The sequence below is a fragment of the Rhea americana genome, unplaced genomic scaffold (genome assembly GCF_003343005.1).
Source record: "Rhea americana isolate MKP2758 unplaced genomic scaffold, rheAme1 scaffold_102, whole genome shotgun sequence".
Classification (NCBI taxonomy): domain Eukaryota; kingdom Metazoa; phylum Chordata; class Aves; order Rheiformes; family Rheidae; genus Rhea; species Rhea americana.
In genome coordinates this window covers 1,109,962-1,132,173 of record NW_028185062.1, presented here as the reverse complement: position 1 = coordinate 1,132,173, position 22,212 = coordinate 1,109,962, and the positions used below count along the sequence as shown (strand labels likewise).

Genomic DNA, 22,212 nt, shown 5'->3' with positions numbered 1-22,212 from the left:
AAAGCCTACATGAGAAAAAATACAGACTAAATTTTTCTTCAGTTTTCAACACAACAGACATAGCAACTTACTTTCTCGCTATCTCTTCCCCCCTCCCCCCCCAAAAAAAAAAAAGAAAGAAAGAAAGCAAGCCAAACTATCACTGCCCTATGCTCAATAACAGGATCTGGAGCAAGAAACAGTGACTATCCCTTGAGAGCACTAGGATTTTCATTTACCACAGTCCATAATGAAAACATAAGGCACAATCCTGTAGCTGTCTACGTGAAAGAGGAATATTACCAAACAATTACTCTGAAACACTAATTTACAGTGTCATTTACATCTAAAATCTCATTCTCAACTTTATGTCAGAATGCTTTAAGCATCAACTGCTGAAGAGCTGGAACAGCTGATATTACCCTGTTGCCAGCTGAAGATTATTTCTGCACCTTCTAAAAAGGAAAATAAAAAAACCTACAGATCAGTGAAGATGGGTGGCATTTTGTGTTATTTCTGTACCACATACAGCCTGCCGACAGAGGGATGAGAGCAGATGTTAACACGACTGGCATGCCAGCGTGAAGCACTCCCGCAAGAAATGAAAATTTTCCAAAGTTCTCAAAAGTACTAGTGAAGATCTCGCATTCTGCCTTCTGGGTAGTATCAGCTTCCTACAGACTCATCAGCTAATAATTTGCAGCACATAATCTAATTCCATAACACAACCTGGAAAAGTGGATCCCTCAGTATGYGATAAAAAGCCTCTTCTGAAAAGCAAGACAACAGCCTCCTTGTAAACATAAGTGAGACAAAGAGGTGCCACAGCAAGGACTGCAACAAGGCTTAAAAAGTCTCCTGGAATATCCTTGATCATATGTATGCCAGCAAATGTGAATAGCACAGGGAAAGTTCCACAATGAAAGAAATGGAGGAACTAAGCAACTCATTAAGATATAGTGAAAGAATCAGAAGTAATCAGAATGTAAAGTGACACAGGAGAGTATCATAATTAGTGAACAGATTAATTTGTCTTACGAGGAAAATGACAGGAACCAAGAAATGGTCAAAATAACTTTAAGGGTTTGGCTTAATATTCTGTTAATGAATAATTTGTTTAGATACCAGTGTGAGACAAATCAAAATGACAATATGGAGAATAAGAGTTATTAGGGGAAAAAAACACTAAGTTAATATTAACACAGAATGGAGCAGGAAAAGAAAGGAATTCAAATATATTCAAGATGATTGATGGAGCTTTAACAGAGCAGAAAAAGGATGAATATTTATTCTAAACTGGATTAGACAACCAACTTCTTGGGGTTTTTTTTTTTCTCTTATTGTTTTGTTTGCTTATTAAAAGACTGACCAATGTGGAATGATGACCAATGTAAACGATGATCAATGTAAAATGGAGTGGCAGTAATGGCTCTGAAAATAGAGATGGAGATGCAGAACTATGCATCCTAAAGTTAGGAGAAAAAGTATTCTTTTTATCTGCTAAATTTGCTACCGCATTAATCAACTGAATGGATACAGAAGATAGAAAAGCAGAATATAGTCAAGATTGTTAGAAAAAGGAAAAAAAAACATATCTTGGCAAGAATTATCCTTAATATTTAGAGATTGTTGTATTAGGAAGTGAAACTAAACATACAGCATGGGATTTCTAATGCAATCTGTTGGCTTACCTGTTCCCATTACAGTCAATATTAAAATTCCCACTGACTACACTGGCAGTAGAATTAGGTCAACAATGACCACTTTGAAAACACAGTTGATTATGAGAGCCAGCATCAGTAAGTCATGCAAGTTCCTAAGAATCATATTATGCCAGACTAACCCAATTGCTCTATTTTCACCATTTTATAGTGTTTCATGTGATTCAATTTAAAATGTTAAATCAATTTCTATGCAGAGGTTAGACATTTAACAACAATAGGAATACTAAATAATTAGTTAAGTGGCAGGTACTAATACCTTGCAGTGTTTATACCAGATTCAGTTGCACCATCTTTACATGGTAACAAAAAGAACAAAGTATCTCCTCAGCACTTCAAACAAAGCGTTTCCACCTACTTGCTTATAATTGAGTATGACTGCAGCAGGTTATTTCAGAGGAGATAGGGAAGGCTGGAGTAGCAGACAGATCATATCAAGAGCTCAGTGGAAGTTACCAGAAAATACCACCTTATATTGACAAATTGATTCTCTCAAGACTGACCCAGGTTCTGTGGAGAAGGATGTCTTATCAAACTGGCCACACTGAAGGAGTGAGAAAGAATCCTGTGAACTGCATGGTTTTAGGATCTCTGCCGAGTCAGACGGAAACAGATGATATCCTGTGAAGGGTACCCTCACAAGAGCTGCGCAGGACTACAAGGCAAAACACGTGCTTTGCTCAAGAAGGGTGTGGAAGTAGTAATAAATAAATAAACAAACAGAAAAGATGCATTAAGCTTTCTGGTGAATCTAAGAATGTCAGTCACTCTGGCATCATACTGATGAGTAAGGGGCATACAGTGTTGGGACCACTGCAACAGAAAATTAACTACTAGCTTTATCAATTGAGAGAAGCAGCAAACGCCAGGAGATATTAGAGCTCTTGTATTACTCTGCTTGATCCTGCAATATCTTGAGCATCTCCTACAAATGAAGTTAGGGAAAACTGGGAGCATTTCCAGGAAATAACCCTCTTTCAAGTAAATGTGAAATAAATAAAACCTTGACATTCTGAACATTGTTAGAGGCAGGTATCCTAGGAAAAAAAAAAAAAAAAAAAAAAACAGATCAGGTAACAAGCTTGTTATAACTGTGCAGGGAGACATGGTAGCCAAAGTAACATCTTCAGGATCAGCGAGACTAGCCTCTTGATCAAAACATGGAGTTTCTGTCCCATACACTCTGCTGTGCTCACAACCCCTAAGCCTTGGAGTTGTACACTCAACCCAGAATAAGGTAACAATGCCACATACGGCTCTGATGACAAGGGTATCTTATCTAAAAAGAGAAAGATGTTTAAAAGAAAAGATGCAGAAGAACTGGCTTATCTCTTTGATCAAGGCCTACCACAAGTAGGTACAAATAAGCAAGTGAGGAGCACTAAGCACATTGAACAGGGTAACAACTATTGGCATCTGCAGACTTTAGAAGGATGAAAGCACTAATTTAAAGATACATAATCTAGTAAAAATGAGAGGTATAAATCTACCTACCTATATTTGAAGGATATGATCATGACTGAAGGAGAAGTATTTAAGGCAGAACACAAGGATGCAACAAGAAGGAACCAAGACAAAGTAAGCAAAAAGAAGCATGTGCTACACAAAAAGTTTCTGCTGTCATGGAAATATATTAGGACTACAGAACAATCCCAAGTGTAACACTGGAAGCCAAAAAAATTTGAAGAATAAAAATATCAGAGAAACTCTAAGGAGCTGCCCAGCTGGAAAGACAGGAGCTAGCAAAATAGATTCTTAACATAGCTACTTAACATGACAATTGATGCAGTCAGTCAAGACATGGTGCCTTTCCATTTTCACATGTTCTTTTGAGGACTAGAGAGTCAGTCTTTTGCTAGTAACTTTAAAGGAACATTAAGAGGAAAAAAAAAAATCTTTCAGCTACTTAGCTAAAACTTCCTACAGAACAGCAGTAGCACTGTAGGTAGCTGGTTACTAATGGCTCTCTTGATCAGAAAAAAAAAACTCTCCCCCCAGTCTTGATTACCTTTTAGAGGGCCAATCAGGGGGAAATGAGTTTACAAGATTAACAATAGCACTTCAGAAGATCAAGTATTTCAGAGAAGCATTGCATAAGTGAAGATTGATCATCTGGTCAAGAGAAACAGCAGCACTTAGCCTGTTAAATGCAGAGGATTAATTGCTTCAGAGAAAGACTAATTTGGAATCACAGTGAGGCACTCACTCTTATCTAGGCACAGAGAAGGTATCCAGTTGTCTCTATTTTGATCACCTCACTGTGTGGTGGGCTCACAAATTGACGGCATCTTTTCAAACAAGGCAAACAGACTCCGTAGCTACAATGAATCACTAGAAGTGGAAGCTTCAGAGGACAGAGGAAGGTGGAGAATCTCTTCTCCTCAGGCTAGAACTAGCATATGAGTATTAAGAAAACCATTAGATTCAATGTTTTTTTAAAAAATAGAACACCTAACATTACAACCACCCTTCAACTCTTYAATTAGCCATTTTCCAACATTCATCCAAAGATGAGCATGATTAGGAAAAACTTTACTATGGCTAATTCTAACTACTAGGAAACTCCACAGTTCATAAAGTAGCTGCCTCATCAGACTTCAGTACTAGAATTAAGGGTCAAAAGCAAACACCATTTTTTCCCATGTATTTTACTATTACTCTGCTGCTCTTCCAAGAGAAATACAGGTAAAAACGTAACTGCACAATCAACCCCAATCTGGTTAGAACTACAAGTCTGCAGAATGCTAACCACTGCCAGTTCTGCATGGCGAGCAACAAACTAATAACAGCCTGCTTCCTTCTCAGTAATGCCAGAAGACATCTATTAGGTGAGGTATATAAGAATTTCACTGGTACAAAATAAAAAGCAAAAGAATGAGCACAGCTCATAAGTAACTTCAGTGAGAGAAACAGACGGCTGAAGGGTCCCATCTTGACATCAAAACTCTTTCTACAAGCCCAGGCCACCAATGATATGCAATATAACGCAAGCTTGCCTAGCAAGTCAGCTTCCAAAAGGCATTCAATTCATTCACCACCCAGCTAGGAAGACGCTTGCTCCTCTCTGCAGTCTGAGCTAATGGAAACAACATTACTGTGGAGGTTAGCAATATCCTGGAGAACAGCTATAAGGAAATAGTCATTGCCTGTCACTACACCCAGGCAGTAATATTAGACATTAAAACCAAGATAAGGAGAATAAGACTGTTACAAAAGTTAGAGATAAAAAGAACAGGGAAAATGAAGCTGCAGGCTACTCTGARTAGATCACAAATCAAATTAAGACTCTAATCCTTGAAAAGTGAAGTTCAAAGTGTAGATTCAGTATCAGTCCCATTCACCCAGGACTTGTGAGCATTCTTAGCTGGCAACTGTGTCTAAGATGATGAATATAATTAACATAAATTGCTATTTATCTAGAAGCAAMAACCCAATGCTAAGTGCTCAAGAGATCTTTAGCAAAAAGCATAAAATGTGACTGCTGAGTTCCAAAAAATTCAGTCTGCCTTGAAAGCCCCTTTCAGGAAAGTCCATCTTCTTCAAAACCAATGAGGCAGAGCCACTTGACTGGGAAACAGTGGTGGCAGTAGTGACATTAAAAGCAGAGCTGCATAGATAAAAGGGCTTCGRGAAGAAAATAAAGGCAGGTACATGCAAAAATAGCAATCCTACTTTTAATGTCTCAATCTAAATTCAAATAACAAAATATTAACACGAATTCTATTTGCAGCATCTCAAGCAAGAGACACAGGCATGACATGCTGTCACATCTAAGACTTTCAGAAAACAATTGCTGCTTTTTCTGCAGTAGACTTGAGCAACAAGGATCCTAAAGATCTCTGACTATCAGCATTTAATCAACAGGTAGAGACCACATCTATCCCTACATGCGTCTCCTACAATGTCTTTTGTTAATCTCAGAAGGTAAATATAAGGATGGAAGCTGTAAGCAGAGAGAAAGGGAAAAGGAATGGCAGAACAACAAAACCCCACAAACTGCTTTAAGAACCCTTGTAAGAGACCATTAATTGAGGAAGGTCGTACCTGTTGTTTGGATAAGCTACCTTACTATCACTAAACCAAAAGGTTATCATTGATCAAGTCATCTCTCTTACCCATCTTCACTATGCCCTAGTAGAACTAAGCATTTGGCATCCCCTCCATCTCTGCGGGTCAATTTAGGCAACGAAGTTACCTTATAGAGTAATCTCCTTCCCTTACCTCTGGGCTTCCCTGCCCTTTTCCCTCCATAATGAGGGGACTGCTCTCAGTTGCTGTTCTGGAACTGTAAATCAAAGCTCCATATTTATTTCAAGTCTCACAAAAACTTTAGTCACTCTAACCTCTATTTTCTCCTGCAAAGAAAAGCTGGTTCCTATTTTAAGGAACTCCTTCTGCAGAAGCTGTGAAGAAGGACAGTAAAGACAAAGACTGACTGCATAAAAAACACAGAAAGTCACCAGAGTTCTACCCATGAACTCTTAATAGCTAATGTGCTACGAGAAAACAGCAGGTGCACTGTGAATTGATTGCATTTCTACAGATTCATGCTCCAGTTGCTCTGTGCCTCCAGCAAACAATGATATATATGGTAAGGCAGAAGAGGTAGAGACTGGGTATGAATACAGCCATGGAATTCCTTCACAAGGGTGGGGAAGAAATCATTTCAAGAAGTGGTAACCTCAAACCCCTCTCCTCTCATTCACTCAAACTTCCTAATTTCTATCTTAGCGATTAAGCCAAAAAAAAAAAATGAAAAAAACCCCACACTTATTCTTACTATGATGTATAAATCCCTCCTCAAAAACCATTTATGTGATTCCACTTGATAAGCTATAGAGAGAACAGACCTAATGTACACTTGGCTGAGTAACCATATTGCCATGGCCATTACATTTCCCCTTTACTTTCTTATCTCATAGTGTTAATTCAGATGCAATTGCTTCCAAGAATTTACTAGTTAATATTTTCAAGTACCGCTCCACACACTGAGCATCTTACATAAAGAAGCTAATAAGAAAAGAGGCTGTAAAWGGAGACAGATGCAGAGAAGGATGAATACCTGAATCTCTCACACGAATGTCTATTTAGCCATGCATCTTTCTCCTTTATGTATGAAAAAAGCTAAACTAAAATATCAGCTTGAAATAGAACATTGACTATGACACAAAAGACTCCCAAACACTTTACCTATGGAAAARAGGGCAAGAAGTCCATCACACTACTCTCTAAAGTAAACTTAAATCAAATTCAAAAAACAAGAAGATTTACAGCTTTAACAAATTGACAGTCAGCCAGCAAGTTTAGATCTTAGAACTTTTTAAGGCAAGAGACTACTGAAGCAATGTCGATTGTCTGCTCCACTGCAAAAGCGTCAATAAAACAACCAAGAATGGCAAGGGAAAGACATGGTGTATACTAGTATATCTTATCCAGTTATGAAGAGACTCCTGTAAGATGCCCATCTGAGAATCCAACAAGTCTAGGTTCAGACCATGCTTTAACTGGAAGAGCTTAAATTTTACATAGAAAACTAAAAAATACCRTATCAAATCTAGTAAGTTTTCCACAGCAGATTCATCGCCTCTGCAAAGCAGCAGCCTGCTTCCACAAAAGCAGAATGCCCATTACGGTCACAGGAAAGCAGTGCCTACAGTACTCATATTCTCAGTCTAGGRGTTCAGTAGTATCACAAAAGCAAATCAAAAAGGAAAAGCACCTAAACAAGATCTCAGGCCTGCGAAGTAAAACCCTCCTCATTGTACAGACACAACACCACAAAAACTGTTCAACTTTGCCACAGTCACAGACTAGGAAGGATCTATCCCAGCACTGATCCTCCTGGGCAAAGCAAAAAGGAGAAGATAGAAAGGGGAAAAGCTGCACACATTAAACAAGTGTAATCTCTAAGCTCCTTCGTATGTATATTCTACCAGGCAGCCCACTCTCAAAAAGCAGACAGAGGAGTTGGGCACAATCACACCTTCAGCCTTAGCCTGAAAGCCTTATTGAACTGTACTGAAACACTTCAGCAAGGCTTTCAAACAGCAAGGTGGTACACTGCCCTATATATCTGCTTTTCAGTCTGACACACAAAAGGAATCTGTATTCTTTCCCATGATTACTGCAGACAGAAAGGGAAATAGATGGTCCAAATTCATCCGCAGAAACATCTCTATATTGTGATTGCGGTGACTGATAAAAACTCACATATGAATAAAACACTAGCTAGTTTTATTCATATGATGTCCAAGGAGTCATAGAAGTACAACCCACATCACAGATCACCCCAGCACCAGAGCTGTTTCAGACCAAAGGAAATCTCTGGAAGAGACCCAGTCCAACTCAGTCCAAGAGCTTAAACTTGTGGAATATGCTGAAGCAAAGGCAGGCTGGCCCTATAATCTAGATTTACTGTGAGTTCCAAACATGATGGGACACACAAAAATACCTGGAAATTAGAAAGTTCAACTTCTATGACCTGTCTATGAAAAATCTGTTTTTACCAATTATGCTGGAAGAATAAAGTRATGTCATTCTCCATTTAGACACTCCTATCCCAGAATGCAAGAAGTCTTTTCATTTTAGTTTAGGATTCCATTAAAGCTAACCTAAAAACCTACTCAAATCAATTTATCCATTAATAAACTTATATTACAACCTGAATCTATATTACAACCTGTATAAAATACTCTGATGCAGACATGACTAAATTTACAGTTGTCAATTGTATTTAATAAGCAGTAAGATGATAACAGTGACAGGTTAAACATAGGCAGCACATGTAGAGAGAAAACATCTTATTAGACCAAATAATATAGGTAAAGCTTGCATCTCCCTCCCCGCCATAACAGCTAGTACAATAAAAAGATATTAGTAATCTCTATTAAAAAAAAAACAAAAAAAAAMCATGTTCTTAAGACCAACACCACAGCTATCACTATCACAAACTAAATGTATTCACAGATGAATTCCAGCAAGATTCTGTTTCAGGTATGCAGTCTGGAGAAAATGGCATCAGAGGACTGACACAAGGGGGAACAGGATTTGAGTGTTATAGGCCTCGTGTACAGTAACAGTGCAGAGGCCAAGTTTCACGGATCCCTTACTCATTTGTTTGGTAGGTAAAGCTGAAAAGATACAATAACGAACCATAGTGGGGGAAAACCCTTAGAACCCCACAAGAGCTGAGGAAGGCMTGGCCTCTAGACACCCTGGGCAAGCACAGGGCTCACTCCTCACCCAGAGTTCTACAAATAGTAAGATTAACTGGTATTTATTGCCACTTACACCCTTCTCCTGGATCTCTAGGAGGACAATGAAGGGGAAGAAAATATTTACCAATTACATTGTCCAGATAAGAAAGATAAAGCATCAAGGCAAATTGATAAGGCTTTTACAGCAGAGAAAGTTCACTGGATTCTGGGAGAAAAGCACGAGCTGCGCACAGCTGGATGCATAGTAGAAATTCCCTTTTCTACATCAGAGCTCGAAAGGCAGGGAAGCTGGAGCATCTAGATGATGCCAGAACAAAGTAAATGACACTGCTCAAGTGAGAAAGCAAAGCAGTTGAAGGGATGAGGGAGCCAAAGGAGAAGAAAACAACTCGGTATGAGAAAGATTTCATTGTGAAGCATCAGAAGTCAAATGAGCCATGAGAAAAGTTCCAGCTCAAAGGACCTCGCACAGCAGCTCCCCGTTATCAGCCAGGGGAGATAATGAAGTAGAGATAGAAAAGGACTGAATCCTCTGATGAACAGAAGGTCAGGATTCAGTATGGAACATTCAACCAACAAGTTCAGCCACTGCACAGTGATGAATTAATGATCCTTTTCCCTTAGTATGAAATAAAAGGCAACCTTAGCATGGCTGATTGACTTGCTTCCCTGAACAAGCATTCTTGCTGCATGAATATTATCTGCAGAGGAACATATTTCTCTGAAGCTATCTGCCTGGCTCTGTGAATGGAGAAGCTACCATCCTTTCTCTCCCCGGTAGAACAAGTTGCGTCAGATGAATGGGACAGAATAATAGAAATATTAAGGTCTGCAGTTGCTAGACATCCTCTCTGCAAAATGGGCCCAGCAGCCACTACATTTCTGATTCTCCACACTACAAAGCTGCTTGGCAAAAGCTACTAGGCAGTAACTCCTCTGTATATCCCCCCTCATTTACATCTTACATAAACGAGGCCACAATGACAGGGGAAGACATTCACTCACCCTGTGCTTCTGAATATTTAATTGCTGCAGCATGAAATGACAGCTTCACAGAATAGCATTGGGGGGTGAGGTGGGGGGAGGACACAGTCTGCCACCACTTTAAAAGCTGGAAAGGGATTAATTTGCTGCTTTTCTGGAATAACTAGTTTTACCAGTGTCTTTCACAAAGGGACTTCACTCTGACACAAAAGACAGAGGTCTACCATGATGCCACCTCAAGCATGTGCCACTGCAGCAAGCRAGCATGAAACCTCTGGTAGTTGCAAAGTTCACAGCATCCTCTGCCAGTAGCAACATAAAAGCCCAGACTTTTGAGGAGCTCACAGTTTCCCTCAGCCAAACACACCTCCCTATTTCAGTATCTCCACAGACTACTTTCATGATCATGTTCAGGATCATCCTATGTCTTAAGTACAATACACACAAAAGAAAAAAATAAAATACTTAAAACAGATAGGGAAAATCCTATATTCAAAGGGCATCACAGAAGACAGGTTTGGAAGGTCATATCCTATGTTTTGCTGATTATAAGGCAGATTTTAACTTACATTACATCAGGTATCACTAAAAGTCCAAAAGCAGCCTTAGAGTTCATCTAGAATCAGAATTGCTAAGAAATACAATAGCTTAGAGGAGTGCTCTTCTAAGTCCTGGATGGAGGGCAGTGCCTCACTCTGAGGCAAGAGGCCATTTGCCCTCCTTAAATTAAGCTAAGTTTGATCTTGACACTGACTCATAATCACCAAGTCTTCCAAAAAGCAATGCCAGGAACTTTACCTAATCTCAAAGCTCTACAGTTACAGCAAGAAACAGAACATGCTGGCTGTCTAGCACAGCCTTAGACTAAAGAATTAAAATCTTACAAAGCCTCTTGGTAGTTCCTGTTCTGCCCTAAGATTTGAAGGCTCTTATACACCTCTTGGCTCTTCATCTCAGTTTCATGGCAGGACAGAATTCTCTTCTGCTTTGTTCAACCAGTCCTTTAAGTCTGATTGGTAGCTTGACAAGCCACAGGCACCTTTCATTTTCACAGCAGAAATAATGGAGACCTATTTGTAGCAATCACYGCTCTAATTATTGATTGAATGACATAAATTATCTTGTTCCTATAAGAAGCTTGCTTGCTAAATAACGGGAAGCCACACAGGAGTGCTGCACTGACACAGTCAAGCAAGAGGGCAAGGCAGCACACACACTTACTCAAAATCTTCAAATTCCAGATCATTTCCCTCTACAGAAGGGCTTGAGTTCTCTGAAGTGGAAGAGGAGGAGGAAGAGCGGAGACGGTTTTGTTGGTATCGCATAGAGCGCTGACGAATACTGTCCCTCCGGGAAAGATACTGGATCATCCTCTGAGCATAATATGCAGCAGGAGATAACCTGAGTAAGAGAAAGACAGACACTCATTACAAGAGTAGAGAACGACAGCCAGTCTTATTCTTCCTTTTGAGCTCCAAGTTCTAGGAAAATAAGGATACAACACAAAATAGGTTGCTTGTATTTTAATAGTGACTAAGAGATAAGTAAAGAAACAAGTGCAACTTCCCCTTCATACATTATCCTGCCACATGATTCCCATTGTGATAAACAAAAAGACTACATAGTACTTACACATAAAGAGCWCAGCCACAGCACAGAGAAGTGTACTTATGAGGATTCTTCAGTCTTTTTTTTTTTAAGCAGTTCAAACAACTAATCCCAGCAAGCATCCYTGATAAGATTTAAGCTCAAACTCAGCCTCAACTCTTCTTACAATACCAAGAGGAAAGTAGAAGCAGTCTTCACATAAATACAGAATCAAGGTCCTGCTGCTCTGCAGGTACTTAAGGGAGGGCATCATAAAATAGAGTATCAAGTGGGGAAAAAATTTTTGACAGCTCTGTATGACTGTGGAGTCTCCTTCTCTGGATATACTCAAAGCCTGCCGGGATGCAACCCTGTCTAACATGCTCCAGCTCCATGCTGGAGCATGCTCATGCTCCATGAGTAGACTTGTATTTATCAGGTGACCCTGCTTGAGCATGGGGGTTGGACTACATGATCTCCAGAGGTTCCTTCCAACCTTACCAATTCTATGATTCTGCAACTACTTTGTAATTCAAGTGGTGGGGATTTTATATACTAGCAATTTTATCAGGTCTACCACATATATGTTAAGAGAAGAATTAAAACTCTTGCACTCTATTTGAATGGAAAGTATTCCTCTGCAATTAAACTTTCTCAAGCGCAATCTGGCCTTTATATGCATAAGCTATCATGCACCACTATTTCCCAGTTCCTCAGTGTTAAATGCGTAAAAATGGGCTTCCCTTTCCCACCCTGCACATATCCACAACTCCCAGCACATGYTTTCTGTGATAGTTACTCATCAGTAAAGTGCAGAAACCTCAAACAGCTGAATAAGCATTTCTTCAGCTTTATTTGGATTTAGTCTTGAACTCTGATTTGAGGAGAAAGGAAAAAGAGAAACAGAAAGAGAGAAATAAAGGAGACTTCTCCTTGGTCCTCAGCAACCATCCGCTACCCTGAGACTGAAATGATGCTTTCAGAATAACTAATTAGACACTAAGATGTCTATTCCTTTCACTTCTAGCTCCCCYCATTCATGTGCTTTTTTATTCCATGTAAGGAGCCAGGCTATTTTTATGACCCTGAGAAGTATTTATCTCATTTCCTGCAAAGGCACTACAGACAAATGAGTGATAATGGAAAAAGGAATCATAATTTTTACCTATAGGTGCAAGTTTGAACAGCTTTAAAACAAAACTTCAAAYAAAAAGTGAATTCCAGGGGATAGTCTACTCTTCTTGACTTATCTGCAAGCGCACAAAGCTGTCTGCCTTCAGGAATCCTGTCTATCTTCAGTAYTGAGCATCAGGCTAAGTTCTTTTTAGAGTAGTCTTGCACTGCTAGTCACAAAGACTCCCTAGGGTAAAGTTCAACTTTATAGTGAACAACACTAYATAGTTTCACTGTGTTACACTATAACTAGAAGCAAAATATAACTACCTAGTCATCCCTGGTGATATGACTGTTACATGAGCTAAATACATTTTTTTTCTTTTCTTGCAGGGCTGTGTTGGTTCTATAGGGAAGTACTGGGAATAAGATTTAACATATATATGAGTAGACTTATATTTATCAGCATGAGCAGCAACCAACCAGACCAGGTCTGATAAAATGCTCCACCACTATCCCTAAAATCTATTTCAAAGGAAAGCTACATTTAATAGCATTTTTAGTGTTCCCTATAGCAGCATGAAAGAAGTGTACTAACTCTTGAAAAGATGAATTGTATTAATGTTCTAGCTGCAGAAACCAATCAAGTGTATTCAATCTCCCATTCCTCCACATATCCAGAGCATACAGCAAAAGAAGAAGGCAAGAAAGAAGGAATTAGAAGTCACATAGATAGTGAGAGTCTCTTCCCCAAGGTAAGTTCCCTATACCCTACTATCTCAGCAGAAAGGCAGATACAGCAAAGACTACGGGTTCAAGATCTAAAGATTTAGTCAACGAGCAGCAAAAGCTGAAGGGGAAACCATACATATGCACTTTGTTTTCATTTCCTCCTGGACCTTTTATGCACTGTTTGATGAATTAAAGTTGCTCATGCTTACATAATGTAGAAGACTTCACTGTACAAAGCTAGTAGTACTTTAACTGTACTTCCCTGAAGATTTAAAGATTTAACAGGTCAAGAAAAAAAAGAAGCAAGGCATTATGACAATGCACCAGTAAACTGGAAGCTATTCTCTTCATTGGGTTTTTCCATAAGCCAAGGCTTCCATGTATTCTTTAAAAGTCTATAACATGAAATGTGCACAGAAAGGATCATTGAAGGAGACAACATCAGAAACACAAACAGCGGTTTCATCAGTCCAGAAATCTAATCACTGAAGCTTTTTTCTTTGTTAACATCAACCCAAGGGAGAGTTTTACAGAAGGCTATGTAGGATGAGATTTGCTTATGTTTAGTCTTCTCAAAATATGCTGTGCATCACAAGAGAAAGCACGAACATGCTTGTTTGAATAACAAGACAGACTAAGCAATGAAGGCTGGCAATAACAGATGACCATAGGTCAAATTCAGCTTCCTGACACCACATGGTATGTGGAATGGAAGAATGGACAGATTGTGAAGATTTCCAAAGGCAAGACAAGAAAGTTAAATCTGATAAACAGAAAAAGGTGCAAGTGATCCAATGCAAAGGGAAAGGAAAAAAAATAATCAACACAATAGAATAAGGAAAAGATCTTTCCAGATGGACACATGTAGGGCAAAAATTGTATTTTTCAGGCTACATCTGTCCTTGGAATATAGATGCAACAAATCAGATTTAGAGCTGGGAGCCAGCATAAGAGATTTAGCTATCCTGGATAGAGGAGAAGCCTGTAAAGTGGCATAAGAAATGCTGGTTAACATTAAACACTACCGTTCAGCTATTTAAATTCACAACCGTAAATCAGCCCATGACTAAAGTTAGTCTACCAGCTGGCTAAACAGAAGCCAGTCAAAGCAGACTGCTCAGTTCACTTATTTCTCACCTGTGCTTCTAATAAAACAGCAGCAAAGCACAGAGTTTATCTAGTAATTCTTAAACCAAGTGTGTGTCCAGCAGACGGTAGGCAGTGTTTGACAACACCACAAGAGCTACATTAACCTACTTTCTGAGGTGACTGGACTCCACTTACTGAAGCAGATGGCTCAGAGTAGGAGAGACCGTACTGCCAGGCACATGACAGCCACAAAACAAGGTGCTGAGTGGGAGGAAAGCTGCAGTGCAAAAGCCAGAACCAAACAGTTTCTGTCTCATCTAACAAGCTAGGATAGTAGGAGATAATGCTTTCATTATGGAAAGAGAGAAAGTATTATTGTAAGAGAAAGCTCACTGACCAGTGCAGCTGGCCAGCAAGAGCCTATAAGAAAAGTAGAAATTTTTGCTAGCATTAGTAAAGTTCAAATATGTTGCTCTGAATGGCATCACCAGCATAAAACAAAGAGCTACTAGGTAGCACACGCCAGACATGCATTTCCTCAGTCAGACTTCCAAACAGGTTGGCCCTAATACATAGACAGCTTTTTTTCCTTTTTCTTTCTTTTTTTCTTTTTTCTTTTTTTTTTTTTTAAGCAAAGACTGCTTCTCTTCACTCTCCTCATTTTAGAATTTTCATAGGAAATAAATTGAAAAAAAAAAATCAGAAAAACAAGAGCTGGAGGAAGTCTGGACCCAGCTTCCTGCAAGAGCAATAATAACAACTGGTAAATCTGCATCCAAGAGCAAGATACTGTTCTGCAACATCCCCCTCCCCAAACTTCCTAGTATTTCAGAAGTAGTGACACCACTGAAACTCTGCCTTGATGCAGATGGCTAGGATGTTCACTGCCATTATTACAACTCACATCTTTAAAATGTGTCTGCTGACTGGGAAACATCTAAAGTGATTACCTGATTAGTGTTACTAATTTTCTTGTTGATTACTACAGATGCGTACATATCACCAACCCCTGAGCTGAAGGTAATGCCGGTAATGGACACCTACTTTTAGTCGCTTTCTTTCCACTTAAGCCTTCAACTCACAGACAACACTCAAGTCTGTCAAAGCATCAGCCTGAAGGTCGAGTCTCTTTAATATCAACTACTCTAGTCCTTTCAATTTGCCTAGATGCTCATCTACTAAACACTCGGAGCTTGTATTACTTTATAGATGTAGTCTGGGAGCACGTTTTTAAATACCTCTTTTAAAATGTATTAGTATAGAGCGTTCTTTAATGGTAGCTCTACTTGGAGGGTAAATTCTTCTGCAGCTTCAATTTTCTGAGCTTAGTAAGTGTCAAAACTATGGAGGATGACATAACAGCCAAGCTGACCTTAGAGAAGTTCAGTGAGGCCACTGAGAAAGACTGCAGCAGCCCGCATGAGCCTATTCCTTCCAAATCTGARGTAACTTAAAAATTGTTCTCTCTGCCTCATTCCTGACCTAGGTTATTCAAATAAAGCATCACTCCTCAGAAGCAACAGATACAGCATAAAAGTTTGTTTTTATTTTATTTCTCAAACACTTAACTTATTCAGCATATACATGAAGTTTTTAAAAGTTCCATTGGGTACAGCTTGGTCTTAAGGATATATGTATGCTTATTTCACCTTTATTTCACTTTTTCCACTTTGTTATTCAAGGACATCTGGAAGTCTTAACCTTCCTGTTACAAACTTTTGCTGCTACAAACTCAAAATGCAGTAACATTTTTTTTTAAATCACATCTCTCACTTTCTAGTGAGGTCAAGGGACAATTAAAAAGATCCTASTAGCCTAGCACACCAGTCAGATTTACAGAGGAACACTCTGATCTTATCCCACTCAAACTTTCAGCTTATGCCGATTACATCTATGTATCTCATCTTCTGAAAAGGACAGAGTGACACTTAATGGAACAAACTAAACTCCTCAGAGGATTCAATGCTGCCCTTTTCTTCCAAAGCTTTTTATAAACTCAGACTGCTACAGCTTCACCATAACCTAAAACAAAATGCTGAACTTCCATSTGCAGAATGCCGTCTCAGTTCCAAGACTGCTCCAAGTATAAAAACACTTTTGACAATGCTTCTTATGCTAGGAAATGTTTCACCAATGCTTCCTTTTCRTATATGTTATTGAGAGAGTGATCTCATGGGCAGAATGACGGAAGGGGGAACATTAATCCTGGCACACCCTCCCTCTTTGCTCCTTCTTAAAATGCAGCTCCTAGAGAGCTGAAAACTACTTCTCACAGTCTTTGCTGAAGAAATTTGCCTTCTTTGGATTAGGTATTCCAGAAAATAAGGATAGTCCACTTCCAGACATTTAATAGCTCTTGGCATTCATAAATTGACCTAAATATCGTAATTTCTTTTAATTCAATATTTACAAAATTTCACTTCCATCTGTCCAGGCAAATGAATCTCAGTACCAGTCATTCAACCAACAGCCATCTAGAAAGCCTGTAAATTTATCGGCGCAATTCTGATGCTCCTTTGCGAAAACCCACAGAAACCTAGGCTGCTGTCTTCYAGTGACCTTACACAGAAGTACTACACTTCACATTAATTGCACCAAAACTATTTATACTATTCCTGAGCTTTGAATTATCATTCTAGAGCAAACTTCCTTGTGATAAATGGAAAAAAAGCCTAGTATAAGATTTCACTTCTACAGAGGTTTATCTACATGGAGATAGTTAGCAAGGAGTAATTTATAAGCATAACTACACCACACACACTGTTCACAACATAGCCTCTTATTTCAGAACTTGTGCACACAGTACAGTCTATAACAAAATGCACATTTTGTCACTAATGATCTGGGAGATATTGGTGGAAGGAAAACAACTTCCTGCAGCAACACAGATACTTTATTTTCATACAATACTATTCCTGTAAACCCCTTTATGATAACTTCCTTCAACTCATGCAACTATGTCAGAGGTTTCTTAAGAGGCTAAATCAGATGCACTTTACACCTACCGAATTCTCCTCATTCACAGTTTTGCTAAATCCACCTAAGAAAGCATATTTGTCACGATTTAGTCTTTGAAAGTTTCCAATGCTGCTTACTGTTCATGCTTTATTATCTCTTCTGACAGGGTCTAGGGGTCACATTATCCCATCTGCTGCTTTCTTAATACACTAAGTGGTAACTGCAAAGATCACTTCTTTCCATTTTGGTAACTCTACCATATTTGCTTTTTCTGGTCCTGTGAAACACTCCCACCTCTTCTGGGGATTAAGCAGCACTACAGTTGTTTATAAGTCTAATGTCAATGATTCATGATTCTTCACAAATAATTGTCAGTATTTTGTTTTTAGTTAAGTATACTTAAAACTTTGGTTATGCTATCTCATATGGATACATTTAGGGAGACATTCCATTTTTCTAAGCATGCTGTCTGCTTACATCAACTCCTAACTACCTTTACTGCATTCTCTCTTACTCTTAAATTGACTATTTCTTTTTGCTTCATTTTTCTTGGAAAAAGATTTCAAGTTTATTGATTTCATCTCATCTACTGTTGCACCTGCTTGCAGGTTGGGTGCTAGYGTTTTCCATCCCACATGGTTTCATGACTCCTTATGCACTTAGTTCAATAGCAATTTCTTCCTCTTTTCCCCATTTACTCCAAGATCTGACAGTATCTTCTTGTTTGGATTGCCTTCTCCCCTCATGACAGGTCAGAGGAGGAGACAGACTAAATACTAGGACCACTCCCAAAGGCATCAGTGAGTTACACAGTTACAAAGAAGTAATGCTTTCTTCTATGAAACCTAAGTGCCTTTGTTCTTACCTGGCTGGATCTGGGTAGATTGGATGCTCCCGGGAGCCTGCTCCATCATAGCGAGATAATGAAATGAGGGAAGACTCCAGCAACCTCCTGGAAAGGAAAAAAAAATGACAAAGTCAAAGGCCAGCCAGGAGCATCCCTCTCATTATGCCCTACTTTCTGAAATCTCTTAAGAATATTTCTATCACTGGTATAGAGAACACTATGATATACTTAACCACTACATAAGAGTTTTGCCACACAGCTATTCAAATTGTAACATTCTCACTATACACGAGAGAGAACATCTCAGGTAAGAAAGGAGAGTGGTCCCATACCTGTTTCCAAGTTTCAAGARAAAAATGTAGCTGCTAGTTCTCTTTGGAGACAAGCCATCTCAGTTTGTCAGGTCCATAAAACTGCTGTACTAGCCACCTGTCCAATTCTTACGGACTCAAAAGTAACTACACAGACAGGGGCCAAGGACCATGGGAGAAAGAACACTGCTCACTATATGGACTCTATGGACACTGCTTACTGCTTACTCACAGCAAGCTATTCAATCTTAGTCTCAAAGCTCAGAAAAAGAGGWTTTTAGCCACAAAAATGTTTGGTTCCTCTGCATCTTAATCTGCCACAGAAAGAGACACCAATATTCACCCAAAAAGTAAATGTACGCAAATGCAGCCAGACAGCCTGAATATGTGAGAAGTAAGTCTGAGTCACGACAGKCAGTAGAATGAAAGAATATAGCAGGAACATATCCTCCACTCCGGCTTCTACATTCACCTCTATCTAGCTTCTTGTCACAAAGCAGAGCATGGCATTGTTTCAAGACTGACTCATTCGAGCCTGCTGCAGCCATTATGTTAACACTCTCAAGAGAGATGAGCTGGGGTGGGTGTAGAGTGGAAAAATCAGCTACCAAAAGTTTATAAGGCTGCTGAGTTCCCTTTCAAGTCTTTTTACCTGGACACTCCTACCAAGTTTCATTTCCAGTCTTTGCAACTCAAACAAAAATTGTTATGGTTTGAAAGTCAGATATCAAACAGCATGTCTGTTCTATTTCCCACACACACACTTGGTGAGAAAGACTTGAATCAGTAAATCTTAGGCTCACATTCCTTATTTGCACTTACTATTTGTTCTGTAGGAGAGCAAACATCAATCTACACACAAGAAGAATGAAGATGGACCAGATATAATCCACATCCAATTCTCTATTACTTGAYAGCAAGTCTTAATATCACAAGAGAAAGGAGATGTTGAACACAAGCCTAATCAGAATGTTTTTCAGATAAATATAGTAGAAATGCAAATGAGAGATTCCTCCTCTCCTTYCCCCCACCCCCAAAACTCAGTATCTCAAGACAACTCACTATCGCTTTCTAGGAATAAAAATTTTCCTTCCRCATTGCATTATAAATGTAGGATACAGAAAACAGCAAGAAATTGCCCCAGTTACTTGGAAAGGTATGTGCCAGATGCACAGAGTCAGTGCTTACCGCAGAGCACTGGGACTCTACAGAAGGTAAGCAATTCTCTCCTTTCTGGCAAAAAGTTGCTTGGCAACCATTTGTCTTATTCAAGAACAGTTATTAAATCTCTTAAACTTTGAGATGAATTAATTCCCCAAGTTACAAGTCAAAAGTTCCAACCTTCAACACTGCTAGATATTACGAATCCCTTAGCTCCCTTGGAAGCTCTTATAATACCTCAACCTTCGCTTACCAAAACCTCTCTCCCTCTCCAAGCATAGAAGTCAATATATGCAAAAGAAGCTAATCCAGAACAAATAGCAGAACAGTTTTATGATGTATACCTAGAGTCACTGTCTCATAACCTAACACTTGCACCATATATAAACTGCTTTAATCCATCCCTCCCCAGAAGGAATAAAAATTGGTAGAACTGACATTCTACACATTCAGTCAGCTGGCCCCTTTCTAGCTTGCAGACTGAGTTCAATGACTGGATTACTAGCATTGCAAAACCAACGTGTTTCTTCAAAGTCTGCTCTTTGTGGCTGCTTAAGTAACACAGCACTCTAAAAAGAGCAAGTCTGCAAGTAGCCTTGATGTGCCAAGGCTGCCACCTTACTCAGTACAGTCCTGCCTAATCACTGCATGAGTGGCACCCTCCAGCAACTTAGACCAATTTACTACCAAGTCCATACTGGTGGCCTCTTATTCTGCAAATGATGCTTAAATAAACCAGCAAAAACATACTGGCTTCCTTGTTCCGTGTCAGACCCAAACACGCATCAAAAATAGAGTCCTACAGACCAAGCACAGTCCATGATACACTGCCACATGTTCCAGAGCTGGTAAATAAGGGAAGGCCCATAGCAGCCTATTCTAGAAGGCAAGCACKGGAGTCGGGCTCTGCCTGGCCTCTGTTGGGGGCACTCCCATACCTGCCGATCATGCAGTTCTGAGCGCTGTTAGCTCCTTTAGACTCAGCCTGAGAGAAAATGTTCCCCTAGCACGCAGATCCTGCCAGGGTCAGGTCAATCTAGAGCCACAGACACAGCATTTGCCTCCTTGCCAGGTCTGAGCAACCTACACACTATACTAAAGTGTGTTCCCTCTTACCAAGCACACCATTTCCCTGCAACACATCTCTTCTGATAAAGCATACACAATTAATTGTCAAACTCATCATCCCTGTCAAAAYTCTTGGTGCTCATATAATGTAATCCCCCCCCCCCCGCTCCAGTCCTCTACGCTCTATCACTAAAGGACGTGGCAAAACCAGAGCACCACATAGGAAGATGATCAGTACAAGCTGCATGGCCCAGCAGGCTCTGCTGGAAAGGAGTCTCTAGGTATTCTCTTGCCACGCTTCTCTCGCATTCGGGAAGGCTGACAACTGACAATCACCTTCAGCAGACGGGCTCCTCAGAACAGCTGTGACCGCATCACGGGGGTAGGAGTGACAAATGCACTCCATTAAGCACACTCGATAGCACTCACTCTTAAGACTACTTTGTTAGAATAAAATGGTCTCAGATGACATGGTCTTTCAAAYAGAGCATTCCAGGCCTGCCAACACCAAAATCACCTCCATCGTTACGTTACACAAGGGCTTATGACCCATATACTAGGTCTGCAGTTAAACCTCACGGGCAAAGATAATTCAGTTATGAGTAACTGCTAAAGGTTATAGCCAATTTTAAATCTGACCGCAAAATCTTAATCATCCTGTAACTGTGTCCTCTCAAACCATTAACAGCAAAAAACAATCGGATATCAATGTATAAAGGGGGCAAAAACAAAACAAAAAAGCAACATGCAATCTCTCGAGATCAAGACAGACTATCTCTTTACTTACTGGTCCCAAGTTCAATACAAAAAATCTTTACTGAAACCAGAGCACTGCATGCAAATAAAATCTGTAATTCAACCAATTCATTCTAAGCTAAGCTCTTGAGGACAAAGCTGCAGATTTGAATGCATCTGGCACTGACAAATGAGTTCAATAACAGATACACTGCAATATAYACCATTATGTATACAACAGATACACTGCTATAACCACTAATAAAGAGTCTGATTTGTGACACTAGCACTGTTACCAACTGTCCCCAAGGAAAGCGTGGAAAAATGTTTTTAGTGTTATTCACGTTGCATTCTTCAGCAGTGTTAGATCCTACATCCATAGCTTTTGCCAGCCTGCCCAAAGTCTCAGAAGAGTCAAAGACTAGTAGTTTTCAGTAAGTAAAGTAGCCTAATATCCTATCCAGGTATATGCCAAGGTTTGTAGCAATTCTGTTAAGAGGGGAAAGATAACCCATGGAGGAATAGTAGCAACTCCGATACAAGAAAGTGCTAGCCACTAAGTGTCTAACAGTTTCAGACAGAGGATGCAAAGAGAACAGAAATACATCCTGCTTGATTGCACCTCCTTTTGAAACATTTCACTAGACAATGCTCAGCTCCAGAATCCCTGCTGGAGCTTACAGCATCTTCTTCCTCTCCTCAGCTCTCCC

General features: G+C 39.6%; 1 protein-coding gene across 4 annotated transcripts in view; it reads right to left on the bottom strand.

The window, feature by feature from the left end:
• Nucleotides 1-22,212, bottom strand: part of AMBRA1 (autophagy and beclin 1 regulator 1) — a 132,949-nt gene that overhangs the window by 81,350 nt on the left and 29,387 nt on the right. For all 4 annotated transcript variants that reach the window (XM_085306264.1, XM_085306247.1, XM_085306254.1 and 1 more), the window contains 2 exons: nucleotides 18,246-18,332; nucleotides 11,123-11,302 (listed from right to left, as the gene is read on the bottom strand). In XM_085306264.1, the coding sequence (XP_085162390.1) occupies nucleotides 11,123-11,302; nucleotides 18,246-18,332 (267 nt within the window). The remainder of the gene's footprint in view (nucleotides 1-11,122; nucleotides 11,303-18,245; nucleotides 18,333-22,212) is intronic.